Source organism: Crocuta crocuta, unplaced genomic scaffold (assembly GCF_008692635.1).
Source record: "Crocuta crocuta isolate KB4526 unplaced genomic scaffold, BGI_CrCroc_1.0 scaffold348, whole genome shotgun sequence".
Taxonomy (NCBI): Eukaryota; Metazoa; Chordata; class Mammalia; order Carnivora; family Hyaenidae; genus Crocuta; species Crocuta crocuta.
This window is the reverse complement of record NW_027529573.1, coordinates 7,925,893-7,950,643: the sequence shown is the minus strand read 5'-3', so window position 1 is coordinate 7,950,643 and position 24,751 is coordinate 7,925,893. Positions and strand designations below refer to the sequence as shown.

The 24,751-nt window shown below is 39.0% G+C and overlaps 1 protein-coding gene and 1 non-coding gene across 5 annotated transcripts in view; both read left to right on the top strand.

Moving 5' to 3' along the window:
- Window positions 1-24,751, top strand: part of CTNNA2 (catenin alpha 2) — a 957,624-nt gene that overhangs the window by 234,362 nt on the left and 698,511 nt on the right. For all 4 annotated transcript variants that reach the window (XM_077761685.1, XM_077761684.1, XM_077761683.1 and 1 more), the window contains exon 6: window positions 21,776-21,979. In XM_077761685.1, the coding sequence (XP_077617811.1) occupies window positions 21,776-21,979 (204 nt within the window). The remainder of the gene's footprint in view (window positions 1-21,775; window positions 21,980-24,751) is intronic.
- On the top strand, window positions 8,680-8,892 carry LOC144229577 (small nucleolar RNA U3). The gene has a single exon (XR_013334526.1). It is a non-coding gene; the product is annotated as a small nucleolar RNA U3 (small nucleolar RNA).

Sequence of the window (24,751 nt, the reverse complement as noted above, 5' to 3'; positions counted from 1 at the left end):
TTAACGTTGATTTATTTCTTTTTGGAAAATGATCCACATTCAATTCCTTGGTTAAAAGTTAGATATTGAGTTTTGAGTTTTGCTACTTTAACAAACTTTATATTATAAATTCAGTAGATATTGACCAATATCCTGAAATAGACTCTACAATATTAGATATTTACTATCAAAGGTAATGCACTACAGTCAAATTGCCACACACTTAAAAAAAGCAAATTATTGGTAAAAACTATGCTAAAAAATAATATATAAATTCTTGTATATTTGTGTTAGACCCAAACACTTCAAATAGTTACCCAATTGTTGCAAGTAACTTTGATTTACCATGTGTTTCTTTTACTAGTGTCAATAATATTAATTCTACAGTTTATTGTTGTCTTCTGAAGCCCATTTTGTTTTATTTATGATTGCACATTTGTGATTATGCAAATGTAAGTTGTGCATAGATTCGTTTTATCTGAGAATAATTGGTATGTATTATAAAATAGTCATCCCTTAGTGACCACTGTTTACATTCCTATATAAGGAGTAATTAATTTAAAATCAGCACTTGAGCGGGGGAGGTACCTGTGTGCAGGAATGGACTGGGGGAAAGTGGAGAGATCCTTTGTAATTCCTAAGCAACTTTCTATCGTGTGCCCTACTTAAGCTTTGCACAGCCTTGTAAATTATAGGAAGGAAAGGCTAATTTTTTCATCAGTTAATTGCTGCCAGGCTGGAGCAGAATATTCAAGCTGATAAAGAGCTGTGGCAAAACCACATGCATTGTTAATAGTTTACATTCATGTAGTACAGGCCTTCTACAGGTGCCACGCGCAGAACAGATACGTGGTGGGGAGAGCTGAGCCACTAATTTTTTCATTGAGGTGTTGGCAAGGGTGAGGGGTGAGGTGTTATAGGGAAAAGCTAGAGGAGTCTCAGTGGCAGGAAGAACATAGCAATATTGACACACTGAGAGAGCCTAAAGGAACAGACCAAGAGGAACTAACAGTTAGTACTATACACGTAGGTAAATAGCACTTACCCAGCCAACAAAGTTAACACAGCTGCCTTTTCTTAGATTGCAGACTGCTGCAAAGTAACAAGACCTTTCCAGTCTTTCAAGCAACCCCAACCCGTTGCTTTCCACCTGGAGTTTTTCATGAACAGTTAAAGGAAGTAGCAGATGTCCAAGGGTTTCATGTGTTGTAATAATTCATATGCATTTGAATTGTGTCCCATTAAAAAAATTACTTTTTGGTAACAGTTTCAATTCTGGTGCCTAATGCTGACTGGTACTTAGCTCTCAAGAAACTTTTGTGAAGTAAAGAATGAATGAGTGACAGAAACTGAGGGATAGCAGATGAGGCAAAATGAGTCAAGTCAGTTTCGTCAAAGAGTTGTAATCACTGTCAGAACTTATATTTAAGGAAGGAGAAAAGGTATTGATGCAGTGAAAAATTGTTAATAATAATTTAAAATGACATGTAATAATTACAACAATAGAATGATCTTTGACCTTGCCATGTGCTTTAGCCCTTAGATTAGAATCAATATATATTTAATTTTGGAACCTTAGATTTTAGAGAGCTTAAAGTCATCAAGCCACCTGCCTTGGGAAGCTACCACTTGGATACATTTCACTTTGGAGGTAACCCTTGTCATCCTTCAAGGCCCTGCTCTCCTGGACTTTCATGAATAACTTCATTTTGCTTCATTTTTTTCTTGCCTCTTGGACCATTATGCCTCAGTCTCATTGGTTTTCTTTTCTTCCTTGCCACCTAAGTATGGCTTTTCCCTAAAGTTCTGTCCTTTACCCCATCTGATTCCTACTAAAGGGCCTCTTTTCTTGGAATCCCATATACCCCACATCTATCTCTCTAGCACCAACTTCTCTTGAGCTCCAGACCTGTGCCAAGCTGCGTATGTGACATGTTAACTTGGATGACTTCATGCATCTAAAAAGTTCTCATACTAAATCGAGGTTTTTTTTCCTCCCATCAAGCCTAAATTTTCTTCTTATATTTGTTTTTGCTAAAAGTACTATCTTTTTTAATGTGATCATTCAATCCAGAAAGCTGAGACTCTTCTCCAGTCTCCTCCCCAGTTTATCTTGAAATCCGCTGAATTCAATTTCTTTTACAACTCTTGCTTTGGCCTCTCACCTTCATCTTTATGACCACTGGTTAGTTCCGGCCCATGTATTTTGCCTGGATCATTGCAGGCTGCTTGCCCTACCCCCACTCCCAGCTTCTTCCCTTATATTCCATCATCTCTGCCAGTCTGGCTTTTCCAAAATTCAAGTAAGGTGCCTTGCATTATTTACCAGCAAAACTCCATCTTCAGGGTAAAGTTTAAAGTTCTTAGCATGGCACCAAATCATTTTAGAAGGGCCCTGACTACCTCTCTCATTTCCTATCCTACTTTTACTTGCCTTCCATTCTATATTCTACTATAATAGTTCTCAGATGTACATTGGCTATTTTGTTTATGTGTTGCCACTCATCGTATTTTCTCTGTCTGAACTTCCTTCTCTTTTTTTTAGCCTAATATATTTATATTCATCCTTCTCTGAGTAGCTTAGTTTTTGAAACTTAATTCTCCAAATAATGAAACCACTATTACTTCTATGTTAGTATTATACTTGCTGCATATTAATATTAAATATATTACTATGTCTCTGGTTTCTTTGTTTCTGAAAGTGAGCACCAGGAGATTAAAAACAAAGTCTCATTTATATTTTCATCTGCACAGTTAGCACATAGACATGACACAACTGTTTCTTTAATGGATTCCTAACTGAAGATGTTCGCTGGCTGTTTTGATCTTATTGGCTACAACTTATCCACTTACAATTTCTTCTTAGCTTTCTGGACTGTTGCCATATGCTACATTCTCTATGATAGATATTCCATGTCTTCATGACCATTGTTATGTTCCAGGTGGCATTCATTATCTTCTGGATTGGATTAACCCTTTTCAGGTATCTATTTTCTTGTGTTATAAAAGGAACCTTTGTAATTTAACTTGTTGCCAATAGACGTACATCAAAATACAGAGTTCACAAGAGTACATGACATTCTCATTAGGCACAAAGAATATTTTTCAAGCTATGCTATGTTATTTGAANTTATTTTTGAGAGAGAGAGAGACAGAGCACAAGTGGGGAAGGGGCAGAGAGAGAGGGAGACACAGAATCTGAAGCAGGCTCCAGGCTCTGAGCTAGCTGTCAGCACAGAGCCTGATGTGGGGCTTGAACTTCCAAACTGTGAGATCATGACCTGATCAGGCTGAAGTTGGATGCTTCTGAGCCACCCAGGTGCTGCGGGGCGGGGGGGAGTGATTTTCAATTAGCTGGTATAAACAAAGAAAGCTCAGGATATTTTAAAAATAAGGCACTAAGTATTCTTGAAGAGTAAGAGAGTGAGATAAACCTGCATAATCCATTCATTTCTGAAGCTAATTTATAGCAAAGGCTTTTTGTTCTTCATAGCTCCATAAAACTTCACAGTTGGTAAAGACACTGGAGGCTATCCTGTTAACTTACCTTAAGATAGAAAGTCTGTACTCTGCTATCCCTCACAGTTGGACCTTCTGCCTTTGCAAGATATTATTGGGAAGAAATCATTGGGAGAAATTTCTTGTTTCCTTTTTTTTTTTAATTCTTTTTAGCATTTATTCAGTTTTGAGAGACAGAGAATGAGTGGGGAAGGGGCAGAGAAAGAGAGGGAGACACCGAATCTGAAACAGGCTGAGCCATCAGCACAGAGCCTGATGTGGGGCTTGAACCCACAAACTGTGAGATCATGACCCGACCTGAAGTCGGATGCTTAACCGACTGAGCCACCCAGGCGCCCCTCTTGTTTCCTTCTTACACCGAAATTTCCTAAGTAAATTTCCAAAGCACCTTATGTGCCTCCCTTTGTTAGCCTTTATCACATTTTATTAGGGTCATAAATACAAGTAATACTTCCAAGATACAAGGCTGGGACATCCTTGAGGAGAAAATTCCGTTGCAGTCTCCTCCCTAAATCATTTTTCACCCATGATTAGTAGTTAGTAAATATTTTGGAATACTTGATTCTGGCAGATCTTCCTGTCATGTCTTGACAGTGGCCTAGCAAATGGTTCTCTTTCTACCAACTTTCTTCTGGCCATTTCCTCACATCACTACTGAAGTTGTCTTTCTAAAACCTACGCTTCTCTTCTGCTCTGCTTGACAAGAAAATTTAAAATTCTTTCAGGGGTCCCCACGCAATATGGGTAGATCAGCTGTTGTTCATGGGTCTGGAAGCAGAGAAAGCCATTCGTCCTGTTTCACATGGGACTAACTTGGTTACCTCTCTGCCTTTCCTGGTGCTTGAGCAAGTCTGTAAGCCTTCATGTAACAGAAGGTAACATGGCTCCAATGTGCTATTATAGGGTGATTATTGGAACTAAGGGAATCATATACAAAAACACTTTGTAGACCGGTTGATGCAAACACTAAAATGTTATCCCAGGTGCTAGTGAGATACAGTTTTTATTAAATTTTTGTATTAAAAATTTTTAACGTTGATTTATTTCTTTTTGGAAAATGATCCACATTCAATTCCTTGGTTAAAAGTTAGATATTGAGTTTTGAGTTTTGCTACTTTAACAAACTTTATATTATAAATTCAGTAGATATTGACCAATATCCTGAAATAGACTCTACAATATTAGATATTTACTATCAAAGGTAATGCACTACAGTCAAATTGCCACACACTTAAAAAAAGCAAATTATTGGTAAAAACTATGCTAAAAAATAATATATAAATTCTTGTATATTTGTGTTAGACCCAAACACTTCAAATAGTTACCCAATTGTTGCAAGTAACTTTGATTTACCATGTGTTTCTTTTACTAGTGTCAATAATATTAATTCTACAGTTTATTGTTGTCTTCTGAAGCCCATTTTGTTTTATTTATGATTGCACATTTGTGATTATGCAAATGTAAGTTGTGCATAGATTCGTTTTATCTGAGAATAATTGGTATGTATTATAAAATAGTCATCCCTTAGTGACCACTGTTTACATTCCTATATAAGGAGTAATTAATTTAAAATCAGCACTTGAGCGGGGGAGGTACCTGTGTGCAGGAATGGACTGGGGGAAAGTGGAGAGATCCTTTGTAATTCCTAAGCAACTTTCTATCGTGTGCCCTACTTAAGCTTTGCACAGCCTTGTAAATTATAGGAAGGAAAGGCTAATTTTTTCATCAGTTAATTGCTGCCAGGCTGGAGCAGAATATTCAAGCTGATAAAGAGCTGTGGCAAAACCACATGCATTGTTAATAGTTTACATTCATGTAGTACAGGCCTTCTACAGGTGCCACGCGCAGAACAGATACGTGGTGGGGAGAGCTGAGCCACTAATTTTTTCATTGAGGTGTTGGCAAGGGTGAGGGGTGAGGTGTTATAGGGAAAAGCTAGAGGAGTCTCAGTGGCAGGAAGAACATAGCAATATTGACACACTGAGAGAGCCTAAAGGAACAGACCAAGAGGAACTAACAGTTAGTACTATACACGTAGGTAAATAGCACTTACCCAGCCAACAAAGTTAACACAGCTGCCTTTTCTTAGATTGCAGACTGCTGCAAAGTAACAAGACCTTTCCAGTCTTTCAAGCAACCCCAACCCGTTGCTTTCCACCTGGAGTTTTTCATGAACAGTTAAAGGAAGTAGCAGATGTCCAAGGGTTTCATGTGTTGTAATAATTCATATGCATTTGAATTGTGTCCCATTAAAAAAATTACTTTTTGGTAACAGTTTCAATTCTGGTGCCTAATGCTGACTGGTACTTAGCTCTCAAGAAACTTTTGTGAAGTAAAGAATGAATGAGTGACAGAAACTGAGGGATAGCAGATGAGGCAAAATGAGTCAAGTCAGTTTCGTCAAAGAGTTGTAATCACTGTCAGAACTTATATTTAAGGAAGGAGAAAAGGTATTGATGCAGTGAAAAATTGTTAATAATAATTTAAAATGACATGTAATAATTACAACAATAGAATGATCTTTGACCTTGCCATGTGCTTTAGCCCTTAGATTAGAATCAATATATATTTAATTTTGGAACCTTAGATTTTAGAGAGCTTAAAGTCATCAAGCCACCTGCCTTGGGAAGCTACCACTTGGATACATTTCACTTTGGAGGTAACCCTTGTCATCCTTCAAGGCCCTGCTCTCCTGGACTTTCATGAATAACTTCATTTTGCTTCATTTTTTTCTTGCCTCTTGGACCATTATGCCTCAGTCTCATTGGTTTTCTTTTCTTCCTTGCCACCTAAGTATGGCTTTTCCCTAAAGTTCTGTCCTTTACCCCATCTGATTCCTACTAAAGGGCCTCTTTTCTTGGAATCCCATATACCCCACATCTATCTCTCTAGCACCAACTTCTCTTGAGCTCCAGACCTGTGCCAAGCTGCGTATGTGACATGTTAACTTGGATGACTTCATGCATCTAAAAAGTTCTCATACTAAATCGAGGTTTTTTTTCCTCCCATCAAGCCTAAATTTTCTTCTTATATTTGTTTTTGCTAAAAGTACTATCTTTTTTAATGTGATCATTCAATCCAGAAAGCTGAGACTCTTCTCCAGTCTCCTCCCCAGTTTATCTTGAAATCCGCTGAATTCAATTTCTTTTACAACTCTTGCTTTGGCCTCTCACCTTCATCTTTATGACCACTGGTTAGTTCCGGCCCATGTATTTTGCCTGGATCATTGCAGGCTGCTTGCCCTACCCCCACTCCCAGCTTCTTCCCTTATATTCCATCATCTCTGCCAGTCTGGCTTTTCCAAAATTCAAGTAAGGTGCCTTGCATTATTTACCAGCAAAACTCCATCTTCAGGGTAAAGTTTAAAGTTCTTAGCATGGCACCAAATCATTTTAGAAGGGCCCTGACTACCTCTCTCATTTCCTATCCTACTTTTACTTGCCTTCCATTCTATATTCTACTATAATAGTTCTCAGATGTACATTGGCTATTTTGTTTATGTGTTGCCACTCATCGTATTTTCTCCGTCTGAACTTCCTTCTCTTTTTTTTAGCCTAATATATTTATATTCATCCTTCTCTGAGTAGCTTAGTTTTTGAAACTTAATTCTCCAAATAATGAAACCACTATTACTTCTATGTTAGTATTATACTTGCTGCATATTAATATTAAATATATTACTATGTCTCTGGTTTCTTTGTTTCTGAAAGTGAGCACCAGGAGATTAAAAACAAAGTCTCATTTATATTTTCATCTGCACAGTTAGCACATAGACATGACACAACTGTTTCTTTAATGGATTCCTAACTGAAGATGTTCGCTGGCTGTTTTGATCTTATTGGCTACAACTTATCCACTTACAATTTCTTCTTAGCTTTCTGGACTGTTGCCATATGCTACATTCTCTATGATAGATATTCCATGTCTTCATGACCATTGTTATGTTCCAGGTGGCATTCATTATCTTCTGGATTGGATTAACCCTTTTCAGGTATCTATTTTCTTGTGTTATAAAAGGAACCTTTGTAATTTAACTTGTTGCCAATAGACGTACATCAAAATACAGAGTTCACAAGAGTACATGACATTCTCATTAGGCACAAAGAATATTTTTCAAGCTATGCTATGTTATTTGAAAAGCAATTAACATATTGCACATTATTCCTGTGAGACACAAACTGTTTCTTTCCCATTTTAATTTGCCTGCTTAAAAATAGACAGAAAAAGATAGATGAGTTTACACTCAAGGTGTATGCATTTCCCTTGTGGCCAATGAGCCAATTTCCTTTTCATATTTGCAGAATATTGATACAATTATTCTTTCATCAGACATGAAATTTGAGTGTATAACCAGTTTGTGGAAATCACCTAGTAATTTATTAGGTTGATAATAGCAATTAAGTCATAATTGCTTCTGAGAAATATAAATTGACTTACCATTTTAAATGGATAATTTAACATTCCAAACCACAGACCTATAGTGTAACTAATTTCTGGGATAAGAAGTTTTTTCTCCTATTATTAAACTAAAAAAAAAATCCAACTGTTGATAATCCAGTAATGAATTACACAGTTGCTGAATTCTTGGGTTCATGTTATATCTTCATTCTTTTCCCTTGATGCTAATCTTTTTAATATTTAAGGACATACCAAGGGAGGGAATTTTAGATAGAATTGTGTTGGTAGGACCATGATTTTTTCAACGATTGAAAAATGTAAAGATNAGCAGCTCTCTTAACAATAGCCAAAACATGGAAAGAGCCTAAGTGTTCATTAACTGACGAGTGGATCAAGAAGATGTGCTTTATCTATACAATGGAATACTGCATGGCAATGATAAGGAATGAATCTGGCCATGTGTAGCGACATGGATGGAACTGAGGATGTTATGCTGAGTGAAATAAGTCAGGCAGAGAAGGACAAATACCATATGTTTGCATGTATAGGATTAGAAGGAACTTAACGGAGGACCATGGGGGAGAAGAAGGGGAAAAATAGAGGGGAAGAGGGAGGGAGGCAAACTATGAGAGACTCTTGAATGCTGAGAACAAACTGAGGACTGATGGGGATGGGGGGAGGAAGGGGGGTGATGGGCATGGAGGAGGACACTTGTGGGGATGAGCAGTGGGTGTTATATGGAAACAAACTTGACAGTAAACTATTAAAAAAAAGAAAAATATAAAGACTATACGTTCAGGGATTGTTTGTCTTGTTCATTACTTGAAAAGTGTCTCTCAAGCGTGGAGTACCGGAAACCATGAGGAGGAGGTACAGTGTCCCTTCCTGAGCATGAAGCTGACTCTGGGTGTTGTTTTTGCAGCTGCCCTTGTCCTGGATAATTGTTCTCTCCTTTCTTAGGAGGCTAAGAGGAAAGGGGTGCACTGTCTGAGTGGTTTCTCTAAAAAAATTAATAAATAAAAATGTAGAAGACATTCTTTGCCCATAAACCATACAAAGCTGCCTAGCAGGCCAAACTCGGCTCAGACGCCATTGTTAACAGACCTTGGTTTAATCAAATGCTAATGTGAGACTTTTGAGTATGTGATTTTTACTTGTGGTGTTGCTGCTTTAAGTAACACTGCCCTCTTCACATAAGCCCTCTATACTTGGGTACACACACTATGAATGCTTATCGGTGTAGCTTATGAAAATTCAGAAAAGTTCCTTTCTTAGATAACTCAGGATCAGGAATTTTACAGTCGTGGTTCACCTGCTGGAGGGTTCAGCTGCCTCAGCTAGTCTGCCTCACTGACAACAGAGCTGACATTTGTCATCACAATAGGTGATGTACCCCATTTCGGTAATTCTGAATGTCAAGCGCACTGAGCCACATCAAATATCAGTGTAGACCAACATGTGCTTCCCTGATGAAGGGCCACCCACATGGATTCATCTGCAAATATTAAGTTCACTGTAGTGCCCTGTAATGCTCCAGAAGCTTTTTGATAAAAGTAGAAAAAGGACATTTTTTATGAGCCCTAAATTTGCTAATCATCAAGTATTTATCAACTGCTTGTGTGTGAAACACTCAGCTGGGTGCAAAAGATAGTAAAGTGTATGGGGCGAATGGGTGGCTCACTCAGGTAAGTATCAGACTTCAACTCAGGTCATGATCTTGTGGTTTGTGGGTTCAGGCCCCATGTCGAGCTCTGTGCTGACAGCTCAGAGCCTGGAACCTGCTTCGGATTCTGGGTCTTCCTCTCTCTCTGCCCCTCCCTGGCTCACACTCTGTGTCTGTCTCTCAAATATAAATAAATGTTAAAAAACTTTTAAAAAGATACTAAAGTGTAAGGAAGGCATTCTAATTGGTGATCTCTCTCTCTCTCTCTCTCTCTCTCTCTCTCACCCACACACCCACACACACACACACACACACACACACTACTAATAGTACATAATAATGTCGTGTAAGAGTCATATGGGTAAGCTGGATAAATGACAAGAAGTTCAATAATGGGACTTGAGAGAACCTTGTACATACAGCATCGTCTTCCCTGCGAAAGGTCAACAAGAGCTTCCCAGAAGCAGTCGGGAGGGAGGAAGGCTCTGAAATATTTAACAGAATAATTAATGCTATGGGAATGTGTGAAACACTGTGGGGGTGGAGGGAGGCAGTCAGGGACTACTTCGCAGTTTGAGAAACAGAGACTGGTTGTCAAGTGGTTGAGAATCTTCAAGGCCAGGGACCTTGAACATGAAGTGATGGTTGTGAGCTCATATTTATTTTGGCTATAATTGCTGAAAATGGCATCCTGATCGGAGTAAAAATGTAACATGTTGCATTGTGGAGACTGCTTGGGATTCTCTCTCTTCTTCTCTCTCAAAATAAATAAACCTTTAAAAAATGGTTGACAGTGTAGAGAGTTGAAGGGGAGAAAAGGGACTGTGACTGTATTTTCAGCAAGAGAGTAAAATAAGTTTTCTTTTTTTTTGGCTCTTCTAAAGATTTGATTCAATTAAATGCATTTTGGCCACTTGCTTTCCTATCCATAAAGTAAAACTAAGGATGATTACCTTTGCCCTGCTTTACCGTGGTTAGTTGTTAAGTACTATTCTCTTCAGAACTTTAAACTGTGTTCATGAAATGCCCACAGCAATTCAGCAACACTCACAGATGGAATTAGGGAAAAGGCAGCCAGCTGTCACTGACTTAAAACATCAGATAGGAATATCCCATGGCCGGACTTCCTCACTCATTGTTTTTTGTGCACTAACTTCAGTAAATAACTCTGTTTTCCTAAATAAACAGATTCTCCTCTCAAATGAAATTAATGTGAGCTTAGATTTCTATTTTTTAAAAAAACATTATCTAAGAGTAAAATGTGCTGTATAATTATCGAGTCATTATCATTGTCATTTATTTCCGATTAAACTGAGCTGTTTAATTGCAAATAATATCTTAAGTAGATAAATGGCATAATTAGTTTATTTTTAAGTATATGCCTGAGAAGAAAGAGAGGAAATCAATAAGGTACTGTGCAATTTTAAAATTAAGGCAAATCTAAAATGGAGGTTAGAGGGGTTTTTTTTTTTGTAGCTTAATAAAAAATAGATAATTAAAACTCAAAGTCCTTAATATCTTCCATTCCAAATGTTACCTCAATTAGGCCAAGAGAAACTTTTCATGTAAAGATAGAAAGATTCTCACTGGGAGAGCTTGGCACAGAATGAAAAGATGGAAATGTTTCTGTATTAATTATTGATACACTACAGGGAGAATGAGTGTTCAGCACAGAACAAATAACATGCTTTTGATTTAGAAGCCCCAGTTAATTTACTAAACTGGTCCTAATTTATGCTTTTATCTTAGACTTCAGTCTTTAAAAGAAGTATTTAAGGCACTTGGAGTCAGAATTATGATCACGCCTCACTGTCCATAGCTGGCTTTCACCCAATGTTATAAAATTCCATTGTTTTCCCTCTGTCTGTAGACATTTTAATGGGAAACTGAGAGAGACTGCCTGGGGGTTACAGGTCAGATAATGTTAAGGGGATAACAGACCTTGTTTAGATAACACTGTAGTAAATAGTTAATAGGTATTGCCAGGGTTTGCTCACTTGCTTTGTTTTAGATTGTATTAGTGTTTCACAATAATTAATACAGGAGTAACATTAAATGTGTTAAAACACCTTGATTCTACTAGGGCTCTGTGTGACCTTCTGTGATCTAGACCGTTTCTAAAAGGCCAAGGCAGCATGAAGCTGTAAACTAACCCAAAACTTGGATTTCCCTGAGCATGCTCAGTCTCTTCAAATTTCACTGAGGCTAAGGCCCTGTGGCCACCAGACAACGTGGCCTTGTACTCCATCAAGTAGCAGCAAAAACAGAGGGCCTGTTGAATTTTTTTTTTAATATTTTGATTTATTTCTAGGATAGAGAGAGACAGCGTGAGCAAGGGAGGGTCAGAGAGAGAGGGAGTCACAGACTGAAACAGGCTCCAGGCTCCGAGCTGGCAGTCAGCACAGAGCCCGACGCGGGGCTCGAACCCACGAACCGCGAGATCATGACCTAAGCGAAAGTCGGACGCCTAACCGACTAAGCCACCCAGGCACTCCGGGACTGTTGAATTTTAAACTGGGGAGACAAGGAAGGAAGGGAGGAAGGGCTGTGGTGGAAATGAAACAGGACCTCCCCAGTGATTCCCGGAGAGCAGGGGAACAACTTGTATCTGCAGAGGTAAATAGGAGAGTGAGCTGAGGATGAAGGTACAGAGGAAAGGAAGTGAAGACATGTGCACATTGTTCTCTTTTCCTGGCAAAAGCTCAGAATTATTAAAGGAGAAGTAATGCTCACATAACCATGCATTGTTCTTGATATTTTCGGATTGTTACTGCTTTAATTACTCCATTTCAGAAGGGCTCCTTTAGAAGAATGAGTCTGATGTTACCTTCTTCCTTCAATTTTTTAAGATCTTCAGAAAAGGAAAGTGAATAACTGCATAAAGTCATGTTGACTTTGATTCCTACTTGTTTGATTCAGAATAGTTACGTTGAAGAGCAGCTGGTGAAGGTCTTTATTTATGAGGTAGTACAAGTTATTATTTTTCTACTGGTTTGATTCAAAATAGTTACATTGGACAGCAGCTGGTGAGGGTCTGGTGTTTATGAGATACAACAGCACAAGTTTGTGTGTTTGTTTGTTTTTAGTTGCTAGCTTGAACTATGAATGTAGTAAAAATCCCAGGACACATTTATATTCTGGGGTTGTCGCAGACACCTAAGAAAACCACAGGCTTTTCTCATAGCACTAGCATTTGCTTTTTGCCTTTTCCACATTTATAAGATTAGATTTGGGACAATGAATTATTAAATCAGTACATAATTTATATTATAAAATTATTTTCTTTGTTGCCTTTTTTGGGGCATTGTGAAAATTCTGTATACCTTTGAGATGACTAAGTTATTATCTAAAGGGTTTAACTAACATTGAAAGCCAGAAAATCTGAAGATCACAAATAAGATTTTGTCCCACTTTTCAACAAGCAGTTTCTTGGTTCCTAAAGAAAAAGTTTACCTTCCTCATCTGGGCATTAAGAATCTTGAGAACTTAATATGTGGGTGTAAAACCACTCCATTGGTGTTAGGTATATGCTGGAGCCTTCCATTTCTTTCTTTTTTTAATGTTTGTTGATTTTCAAGAGAGAGAGACCAACAGAGCATGAGCAGGGGAGGGGCAGAGAGAGGAGGAGACACAGAATCTGAAGCAGGCTCCAGGATCCAAGCTGACAGCAGCAACCCTGATGCAGGACTCAAACTCACCAACAGTAAGATCATGACCTGAGCCAAAGTTGGATACTTTTAACCAACGGAGCCACCCAGGTGCCCCTTTGCTAGAGCCTTTATGGCATAACTGTAGTTAAACTTTTTACTGTTAAGCTCCAGATTTTACCCGGGATGCCATGCTTGGTCAATTACTGCTTTGAGTGCAATTAGATACAAATTCAGCTTAAATATAGGTAATTCCTGGGGCGCCTGGGTGGCTTAGTAGGTTAAGCATCCAACTTCGGGTCAGGCCATGATCTTGAGGTTTGGGAGTTTGAGCCCCACCTAGGGCTCTGTGCTGACCCCTCAGAGCCTGGAGCTGTTTCAGATTCTGTCTACCCTTTTTCCCTGCTCCTCTCCTGCTTGCTCACTCTCTCTTTCTCTCTCTCTCTCGAAAATAAATAAACATTATTTTAAAAAATATGTATATAGTTAATTCCTGGCCAAAGAAAGACTCAGAAATATTTGTGTTTTCCCTCTTGATAGGACAAATACATTATAATACCTGCAGACGACTTTGAAACAGATCAGAACTTAAGAGTAGGATAAAGGAGCATTTGAGAGCTTTTATCCCTGGTAGTTGTTGACTGTTTGCCATACCTTCTTAAAGTGTATAAAACAATCATGTACTACTGCCATTGAGTACCTGAGATGGAGAAGTGGTTATTGTATTAATTTCCTCATGGTGATTGACGTCACACATGCCAAAGGATACATGACTGTAACAATGTAATGTAGCATCTAGATCATAGATTCTGGAGCTGTAGGGAATGTGTTCCAACTTCATCACTTCGCTCTTAGGCTGTGCCTGGACAATTACTCCTCTCCCTAAGCCCATTACGTGTTTCCTCTCATCGACATCTAAGTGCATTTTTTCCCCTGTGTTTTGTTTTGCAATTCTTTTTATTGTAAATTTGGTCTTCCAATTGGATATTCCTTGTATATATGAAGGCAATTAATTTTGCATATTGATACAAGCGACTTCATGAAAAAATTAATTTGTAGTGATTTTTTGGTTTATTCTTATTTTTTCCAAGTTAGTAGGTATAACATCTCCAAAAGTGATTTTCCTCTTTTTCTTTCAACTTTTAGTGCCATTATTTACCTTTCCTTGTTATGTTTTCTAGAACCTTCAGAAATATATTAAATAATTTTCAATTTTTTTTTTTCATTTATTTATTTTTGAGAGACAGAGAGAAAGATTACAAGTGGGGGAGGGGGGCAGAGAGAAGGAGATACAGAATTCAAAGCAGGCTCCAGGCTCCGAGCTGTCAGCTCAGAGCCCAACGAGGGACTCAAACTCACAAACTGTGAGATCATGGCCTGAGCCAAAGTCAGACACTTAACCGACTGAGCCACCCAGGCACACTTAAATAATTTTTTAAATTTGAAATTTGTTTTGTTTCAACATTAGTCAGATTGCTTCTATTTTACATTGAGTCTGTGGCTTTTGGTTTAATATACTTGTAAATAAGTGCAGCCCACATATATACACACATAAACACATGATTTATCACGAGTAACTTCTTAGCTTCCAAACTCAATGGGTGTTTTCAGTCTTAATTTTGTTTGCTTTCTTTGTAGAGTTTGTTTGCTTTCTCTACTACTCTCCCTTGTCAACTATGGTCATGAAATCTCTGGGATCTAGTCAGAACTCTCTGACCATTCTTCATTATATCATTTGTGAACTCTGTTTCTCTATTATACATTGAGGGCTTTCTGATGTTGTGTCTTGGACTCACTATCATTCTGTTACTTTCCCTTGGAATATCATATCCATTTTCATGGCTTCTGCTGCTGCCTTTTTTCTGATGATCCTGCATCTTTATAGATGGCCCTTCTTCATACACTTATAGTCAACTTTCCACCAGACTTTTCCACTTAAATGAATCATAGGCATGTTAAACCTGCTCTTCTTCACCTATTATCTTTTACAATTGCTCAAGGTCAGCAAATGTTTTCTTAAAGGACCAATCATAAATATTCCAAGTTTTGGGGGCCACACAGTCTCTGTCCAAAGTTTCAGGTCTGCCATTGTAGTGTGAAAATGGCCAATATGTAAATGAGTGGGCCTGACTGTGTTCTAATAAAACTTTATTTACAAAATAGAAAGCTAATACCCAGGATATAACTTGCAGACTCCTACATTGTGCATGTTGCCAATGCTATAAGTTTAGCTTTTTATTTTTGAACATTTTTTTCTTTTTTCTCATAGGATATATATCTCCAAATTTTTCAGGTTGAATTCTAAATGTGTCCCACAATGTGTACACTTTAACTACATAAATACAATCTTGTACTCTCCTCATTTTTATTTTGGGTTCTAAAAGGTTGGCAATGGCTCTTCAGACTTGTATTTTTAGTCCTGCCAAAGCTAATTCCCTAACTGCCCCAGGAAACTTTCTAAAGCCAACCGGTGTTATATCACTCTTAACATTTTAAACTCTTGAGGACTGCTCAGTTTCTGAAGTAGTGTTCACAAAGTGAAAGTTTGTTAACATGGCATAGAAATCTCTCAGCATGCGGCTAGACTCTATTCACCAACTCTGTCTCACTCATTCCTATTTTGGTCCATCCATGACCTTGGAGAAGCAAATGCCGAGGAAGTGGGATCAGACTACCTAAGGAAGAATTTCCTGTGATGGGTTACGTGGGAGGAGACCAGCAGGATCAGCTGAGAGATTTTTTGACTGCAATGCAGGTCAGATACCTGTGCGAGAAGAGCAAGAAGAAGAGACGTTTGTAGGAAGAGCTTCAACACAGTTCTAAGAATGTCTGAGGCCAGGAGGAAATCCAGAACAGGAGCAGAGGTTGCCTATTGGGCAAGTCCCTATCGTGCAAGAGCAGCCTGATTCTGATCAGTAAAAGACAAAGGCTACATGGGGTAACGTGTGGCTTCTTATGAAACCGTGATGGATCTTTAGGTGCAGCAGATGACGGCAGTTCATTAACCGTGCTCATACGGATACTTCTCTTAAAAGAGAATTGATTGGGGCACCTCCATGGTGCCAAATCAGTGACTTCACACTTTACACTTCAGCTTCAGTATACCTCTTGTGATAGTCTTCATATGCCATGACATCCTTCAACTCCATACATTTGCTCCCAGTTCCTATTCTGTCTATGTGAACTCTTCCTATCCCTGACTTGCTTGGTCAAGTACTTTTCATGCTTTAGGCCTCAGCTAAGTTATAATCTCTGGTAACATTTCTTTACCTCCCCCCTCCCAGACTGCCATTACTCAAGTCATTACTCAGCATTGTTGGTATGCTTTCCAAATTAGGATTGGTTTTACATGGTTTTGGTTTTATTTTTGAGTACACAGTAAATCTCTTGAAATAAAGGATTATTCCATCTCTTCCCTCAGACACACACAACAATGGACACCCAATTTTTGAATGAATGGCTGTACTCTCAATTACTTATTGGAAGGGCAAGGTGACCCACATGACACAAAAGAAAACAGTATCACAAATGATACTTATGCCATTAATTTGGTTTTAGAGCATTTCATAGCTGGCGTATAAAATCTATTTTTTATAAATTGTGATTAATTAGACTCCTTTCAGCCAAATGTGGGCAATCTGATATAGCAAGGCTGGGCTTAAAGTCAGAAGCCTTGTGTTCAAATCCTGAGGTCAAATCCTGAGTGACCATGGGAAGATATCCCTGGTGTCATTTTTTCTCTTCTATAAGATAGAGATAATAATATCGAGGGCATAGAATTGTAGACTTATCAAACCATTTGTAATGTATTCAGCCTCTTGCTTTACAGAGGTCTCTTTGCTGCCTCCTAACGTACCAGCCTGCATCAAGCGTGACTCAGTATCCCATAATTGTACTGAAATTGAGATCACATAGTCCTTGTAGAGAAAATGGATGATAGCTATGATTTAAAAGCAGGTCTCTTCTAATAATGGTATGTGCGGTGAGGATACTACATGTATTATTCTGGGTAGTAGTTTTGAACTATATGGACTCCTGAATTATTTCAAGTTAAATTTTTTATAGAGTTCAACATTAGAAATAATGAGAGATCAATTATGTAGAGAGACCATTACTGCACTGACTTCCTTGATGGAAGAATAGAATCCTGACCCCCTGTGCTTGGGGATGAATTACTGTGGCTGCTGTCTTTCAGGCTCTTCTTTCTGATTGCCACTCCTTAAACTATAAGAATGAAACCATCATTTTGTAAAAGTAAAGATGTTAGTAAAGAATATGATAAGTGAAACTCACAAAACACAAAATATTATGCAAGTCAAAAAAGAATGAAAATAGAGCACATAAAAAGAAATTAAAGTCTCATTTTTGAAAAGAAAAAAGATTAAGAAATGTAGGCCTGCAGTTTTAAAATGAACTAAAATGACAATAAAAGATGGAACTAAAAGATCAAAAGGATAAAAAGATTAAATTAAATGAGCTTTAAGAATGCAAACAAGAGACTTACACATTTGAAATGTAAAATCTCCGTGGATTAAAATAAGTCAGAATAACAGGAAACAGCATAAAATCCTCTCACAGGAGCGCACCTTTGTCTAAAGGGAGAGAGAAAGCCTTGGCTTTGCCCTTTCTCTGGTGTTGGCATGTTCCCAACTTAAAATACTCTTCTCAGTGACCAGGGAGGGGAGTTTTGATCCAGGACGCTGCTACTCCTCTTCTCGCCAGAAGAGGGCAGCAGCACAGAGAGGCGAGGACAGGCTGCGCTGAACAGGAAAGAGGCTATTTGCATGTCTGAACTGACCCTGAAGTGTGCTGAGATCTCGCCTGGTCTTTAAGTCACTCCCAAATAATGCAGAAGCAAATATTCCTCCCTCTCTCTATTCTGACATTCATTCTCTCTATTTCTTGATCAAGATTCAGTTCAATGAGCTTTTTTTTTTTTTTTTTCTCCTGTTATTTTATCATCTGTAAATACAGACTTTTCTTCTAGGCTTTTTCTTCTGGATTCATTTGGCTGTCTGTGTGTGTGTGCTTGCGTGCGTGTGTGTTTCCTCATTTTTTAAAGCCTGTTTGAGATCTGGCCAGTTTTCTGAACACATACCAACATCCACATCCACACAAACAACCCATACCCTCTCCCATACACCTCACGTCATTCCCCTCCACCCATTACTTACAACATAAAGCCACTGACTCAGAACCACACATAGGCAGTGCACACCCCTCCCCCCCATACACACGCTGACCTTTACCTTTATGCCTGTTCTCTCCTGAGTGGCTTCTCCCTGCCAGCCCTTCCCGTCCATCGTTGCAATGCTTCCTGTCTCCACCACAGATAGAGAAGAGAATGTTGTAAATGTATTGTTTGTTTTCCAGGGAGACTTTTATTTTTATTTTTATTTTATATTTTTATTTATTTCTGAGAGTGAGAGAGACAGCATGAACAGGGGAGGGTCAGAGAGAGAGGGAGACACAGAATCTGAAACAGGCTCCAGTCTCTGAGCTAGCAGTCAGCACAGAGCCTGAAATGGGGCTCAGACTCAAAACCCATGAGATCATGACTTGAGCCGAAGTCGGATGCTTAACTGACTGAGCCACCCAGGGGCCCCTCCAGGGAGACTTTTTTTTTAAAAAGGGTTTTTCCCCCTGTAATCTATAAATAATGAATAATTCCATTAGAAATGTGATGAACAGTGTAACTTTTATGCAGAGTTTTTCAAGCTCAGTGCTTCATGCATTTACTCTCATGACAGGTGGGAAGATCATTCCACTGACATTACCATGTTTCCTAAAGTGTATTCCTGGATTCTTCTAGGTAATGCATGCATTATAAAGGGAACCCTCTCTTTGCTCAAGTGGGTCTGAGGAATGCTGCTGTAAACTGACTCCTTTAATGCAGAACTCCCCTAAAGCATTTCATGTGATAATTTGCTCTGGTCCCTACAGTATTTTCAAAACATATTGGCCAGGGAAACCTTATTTTTCCATCAAAACATTACATCTCTAAGCTCAGTGTTCCATGGAAAATAATTTAGGAAGTAATGTTTTAATGACAGTAGTACATTTTTCTCTGTTCTGCACAGAAACTGTTTTACAGTTGCTCTTATTGAAGAGTTCAAATTTACCTCTGTATATTTCCATCAAATTGGCACTTCTTTATATTTTTAGTACAACGTATAATAAAAAAAATCTGTGCTAGAGCCGATATGTGATTCAGAAGAGTCTCCTGAATCTTCAAAGCAGAACAAGTGATTTTCATTATGTTTTATGTGAATAGGAGGTTCTGTAAAAGAGTTCTTAGAGGGGCACCTTGGGTGGCTCAGTTGGTTGAGCATCTGACTCTTGATTTTGGCTCATATCAGGATCCATGGTCCTGGGTGGAGCCCCACATCAGGCTCTACCCTGAGCATGGATCCTGGTTGGGATATTCCCTGTCTCTCTCTGTCTCTGTCTCTCCCTTCTCTCTCTTCCTCTGTCCCTCTCCTCTACTCTTTCACATGTACGAGATAAATTATCTCTAAAATTTTTAAAAAATATTTGAAGATCAGTAATATTTTTAAAAGATAATAGTCTAATTATATCTTGATCAGGTGTTTCTTTAGTTAGAATATCAGTACTTAATGCATGTTACTTGATAAAATTATCATGAATGCATCAATCAAAAGCAGTAGAAAGAGGGAGTGAGAAAGAGATTTCAAAGAGATGCCCCTGGGAAGTCACTGCAGATACAGCTCTGGTACAGATAGCCAGTGTGACAGTAACACCAGGCTCTCCTGTCAGCCTTCCTTGCCACTCTCCCATGATGCTACCCCCTGCGAAGCCATCCACGGTACTGAAGGCCCTTCATGACAGTGTTAGGAGGTTTACTAGTGCACAAGACACAGAGTCTGAGTAGCACTAGTCTGAGTTAAGTAAAAATTAGTTATCTTCTTTCTAATATCAGAACACAAATGTGAAGCTGGTCTTTATGCCAAAACCCACCATAGTATAGCTTACCCTCTGTTTGCACAAGCTCGTGCAATAGGCCCTCTAAACTGAAGAGAGAGCTTTGACCAATGAGTAATTTCCTAGGAAATACAAGATGCCCAGGGACCTCAGACCTGATCTGTATCTAGTGAATGCTTCTTTCTTCCAAGTCATCACGTGCTTGCACTCATTCCTCAGGACCTCCTAGCCTTTGTGCTGAAAGGATGTCTGCTATGAAGGTTTGCATTCATAACAGGAATCAGAGAGTCAGACCCACTGATGCTTCGAGCACAACTTTCATCCACCACCTTAGGATGCTATGGAGGGTCAGGGCGAACTTTCTCAGAGCACATAGTCAAACCTATTTTGTAATAACTAAGCAATTATTTTATATTCCTTTAGAAAAAAAATCACACAAGTGTCTTTCATAGTCTCCAATGTCTTTTTAGCACTAAGCACTCTAGTAGGCAGTATGAGTTTTTAAAATTTGACAAGCATTTAAGGAATTATGTAATCAAAGGATGTAGCAGTGAAATGGCAGTTCTGTCATAGGATCCATTACCACCACTCTGGTCCTTGGACCTCTGAGTGTGCATCTCCAGTGAAGATGAATGTACCATTTCCTGGAGCAGGTCTTTCCACCCCAGTTAATGTTGTTAGAATGATCTTCCTTGTTCTGAGCAGAAAACGGGTCCCCAGTGGAAACCAACCATTGGGCAAAGTCCCACTTTGCCTCTGTTTCATGTAATTATCACAAACTCATGTCTCTCCACTCCCTTGACTTGCTGAGAATGATATTCTCCAAGTTCTGCTCCTATTTCTCTGTCTGTATGTTTGATCTCCTTTTTAAAACTTCTTGTTTAATGTTTTTTTAGTTTTGAAAGACAGAGACAGAGACTGCACTTTCTTTTAAAGAAATATCTCTATCACCCCCTTATCTGGGCTCCTTCAGAACATGCTAGTATGTCTGTGATGATGCTATCATTTAATTGTGACAAATTTCACATACACACAATGAATCCTTTTCTAGAACACCAGTTTTTAACACAAAATATATTCATTTCTAGTGGGAAGTAACCCGAACAGTATATGTCTGTTGGATACTATTGGTCAAGGTTTCAAAAGGCTTCCTTTCGTGGTACTCCCCACGTCTCATGAATAAACTATAACATGCACACTAGTCACCACTAATGCATCTTTAAGTTGTTGATTACAAATTATGTTCAAGCTCCGGGGCTCTAAAATCTTCCCTTAATCCTTCAAAGTACTGCATTGAAATGTGCTTTCCTTGAAGGCTATGAATGTTAAAAAAAAAAAAAAAAAAAAAAAAAGCTCATGTCACAATCTCATTTGAAAACTCTGATTGAGATAGCCTTTTCCAAGAACACATTCTTGAAACAAGATGTGCTGTTTTCTCCCTGAAGATTAGATTTAGTGGCAAGTCTCTTATAGACAATTGCTACTTGGTCAAGGCCACCTTGGTATTTGTCCAAGCAACCAGCTACTTCTCTATGGAGAGTCTTGCCTTAGATATTTCTGGTTTAGACAACAGGGTGCAAAGGCAGTCGTAGAGACGACTCTAATCCTTTCATGCTGCTGCTTTCAGAATAAGATAATCCTGGACCCCATGACGTTCAGCGAGGCCAGGTTCCGGCCATCCCTAGAGGAGAGGCTGGAGAGCATCATCAGCGGTGCGGCGCTCATGGCAGACTCGTCCTGCACGCGTGACGACCGGCGCGAGAGGATCGTGGCCGAGTGCAACGCTGTCCGGCAGGCGCTCCAGGACCTGCTCAGCGAATACATGAACAACGTAAGTCCTGGGCTCTGGGGCTTCACGCCTGGTGGTTTGGGTGCAGTCTTGTGGCTTTTAGAAGAGCGTGTATAGCAGAAAGAGAGGACAGATGTTTTCTGGAGAGAGTCAGGTGAAGCTGAAGAACCGCTTTGGAAGAGTAGTGTCCTGAGCTTGGCTCAGGATGCACTGTTAGCATGGAAGCGACTTGTTAGGAAAACTTTGGACGTTGACTGGAATGATTTCATGGTCATTTTGATGGCTGACCTTGGGTTGAGGGAAGATGCCAATGGATAAAAAATGGATGGTGGATGGAAATGACTGAGGATATAATGAAGTCCTCCTGTACAAAGTTAAGGACAGCTATAGATACTAATCTTCATCCTTAAGAGGCAATGATAAGCATATAGATTTTCAAATGTGTGTATAGGCTCGGTTAAGGTGGAAATGTTCCAGTGGCGGTACAACTTGGAAGAAGTATTGATTCATTGTGCGGCTGGAAGTGCTTATGAGAATTAATCCCTAGGTTTTCAAACGGGTATCAGTGGTATCTAGTGATATTGAGACATAATAGCTGTCGTCTCCTACAGTTATAAAGTGGGACAGTTGTTACAGACCTGAAAACTGTGCAGAGAAGATGAAATCCATATTCTTTGTTGTGAAAGGCACTGAATTATGTTTATGTTGATTTGCTACCTTCATTCAGCTGAAGTGATGCTGGTGGTGCCCAGTGCTTGCAACCATGAATGATCTGGAGTTTCTCCTGTCCTAGACTCCTAGGTTTGAGAGAAGTCAGCACAAAGTGGTAAAATGTAGGTACAGTGAGGTCTTGAGATCACATGTTGAAGGAATGCTCTCTGTAGCAGTCAGGTAGGCAGCAGGGACACTGAAAACCTGCTCATGGCTTTTCAAGCCCGTGCTGGGTCCTGTTGGGACACCGTGAAGTGACACTGAGACAACGCAGTCAACCCTGTCCTCCTTCCAGCCCAACCCTTCTTACCACTACCCCCAGCCCTGCTGACAGGCAGCCTCTGGGTAGAGCCAGGAGTCAGCATTGACAGTGCTGCTCCTGCCAGACTCCAGAGAACTTTGATCTAGAAAGCAAAAAGCTGTAGAATGCCCTACAACCTAAATACCAAAAATCTGTCTCCTTCCATCAACCTTCAGATTCTTTGATTTGGAAAGACTTGCCCACTTTCAGCACACAAAAGATAAGGCATGGATGTCTAATGTGGATGCTTATGAGGATTTCTCCATACAACACTAGATGGCCAATATTTTCTGTGATTTTGGTTTATGGGTGCTACGCTGAGTAAAGCTAGAAATATTGACTGCCACTATCTCTTATGCTGAGTGAATTTTTTGAATAGTGGATCTAACAAAAAAGAATGCTCATAACATCTGGGAGTCTGTGTTTGTTTTTAACAGAATAGCAATAGGCCTCTTGCTTGTGTATGGAATTTGGTTTTATATTAAGGCATACTGGTATTTCTATCAATGAATGAGTATTGCCCAAGAAGAAGTAGAAACAGAGATCACAGTGATGGTTAAGATGTCAATATAAATAATTCAGAAAAAAAGTATATTCCTGGAATAGTAATCACAGAACGTGACTAAACAAGAATTGATAGAGAGGTGACCTTAGTAATTTTCAGGTTGGTGTCTACAATCCTGTCAAGTAGAAGCTTTTTCTTTCAGTGTAAACTCCTATAGATGAGCAAAGCTGATGGATTTTTGTATTTTATTGACTCTAGGTGCTTGTTTTTCTGTTCACAACCTTGTGATACAGGAATGTTTTATATTTTGTATTATGGAAACTTGGTTTCTACTTTGATATAGTTACAGATAATACATGGGTGGGCTTAGTGCTTAAATTTCAATGTGTGCAAATTCTCTTCACTTTGAACCATCAGGATCAAAGCCGTGAAATAAAACACCTCCCACTGACTTTGATGTAAACTGTATAACTTCACACTTCTTTGGTGATTTCCAGGTTGAACGGGGTGCAGCTGCATCAGCTCCATAGATCTGCCCAGTACACTCATTTCTACATTCAAAGTACCAATTTGTTTTGGTGTGACCTATGGTAATATAAACCCCACATACACCTCTATGCCTTGACCGAAAAGTCTGTTGTATTTAACAGCAAGCAGTAAATTAGTGGTGCCTAGGCTATTGGTTATAAGATACTTCTTTTTAAAGTTTGTGAGCTCTGGGAATAAATGTATTATCAAATTATCACTCTGCAGATTTTCATCTTAATAAGCTTAACAAGATCATTAGGGTAAAGAATTTATTAGATGGAGAAGAAATGATTTAAAAATGGGCATAACTGAGACTTCAAGATTCTAAAAATGTCCTGATCGTTCGCTGATGAAGATTTGACTTAGGAAGCTCATCCATAGGCAAAGCTTTTCTAAAACCCTAGAAATGCCAAGCCTAGAAATCCCTCCCAGTGCAGGGAGTCGGAGACTGGGAAGAAGAGCTGTGTCCTAAGTGATGAGGAGAAGGTGTCTGCACGGTCATGTGCCATGGGTTAGCCATTTGAGTTACACTGGGCTCAGGATGCTATCATTGTGCATATCATCCTAGATATTTCCTCAGAGGTATATACAAATTGGTGTGTGTGTGTGTGTGTGTGTGTGAGAGAGAGAGAGAGAGAGAGAGAGAGTATATAAATTGAAGATATAACAAAAACCAGGCACTTCAGAGAAACTGGCATGAGAAAAAGTGCTGGGTAAACAGATGCATGTGGCAAAACTTATGATCACAGAGTATGGCTGTGATAGAAGA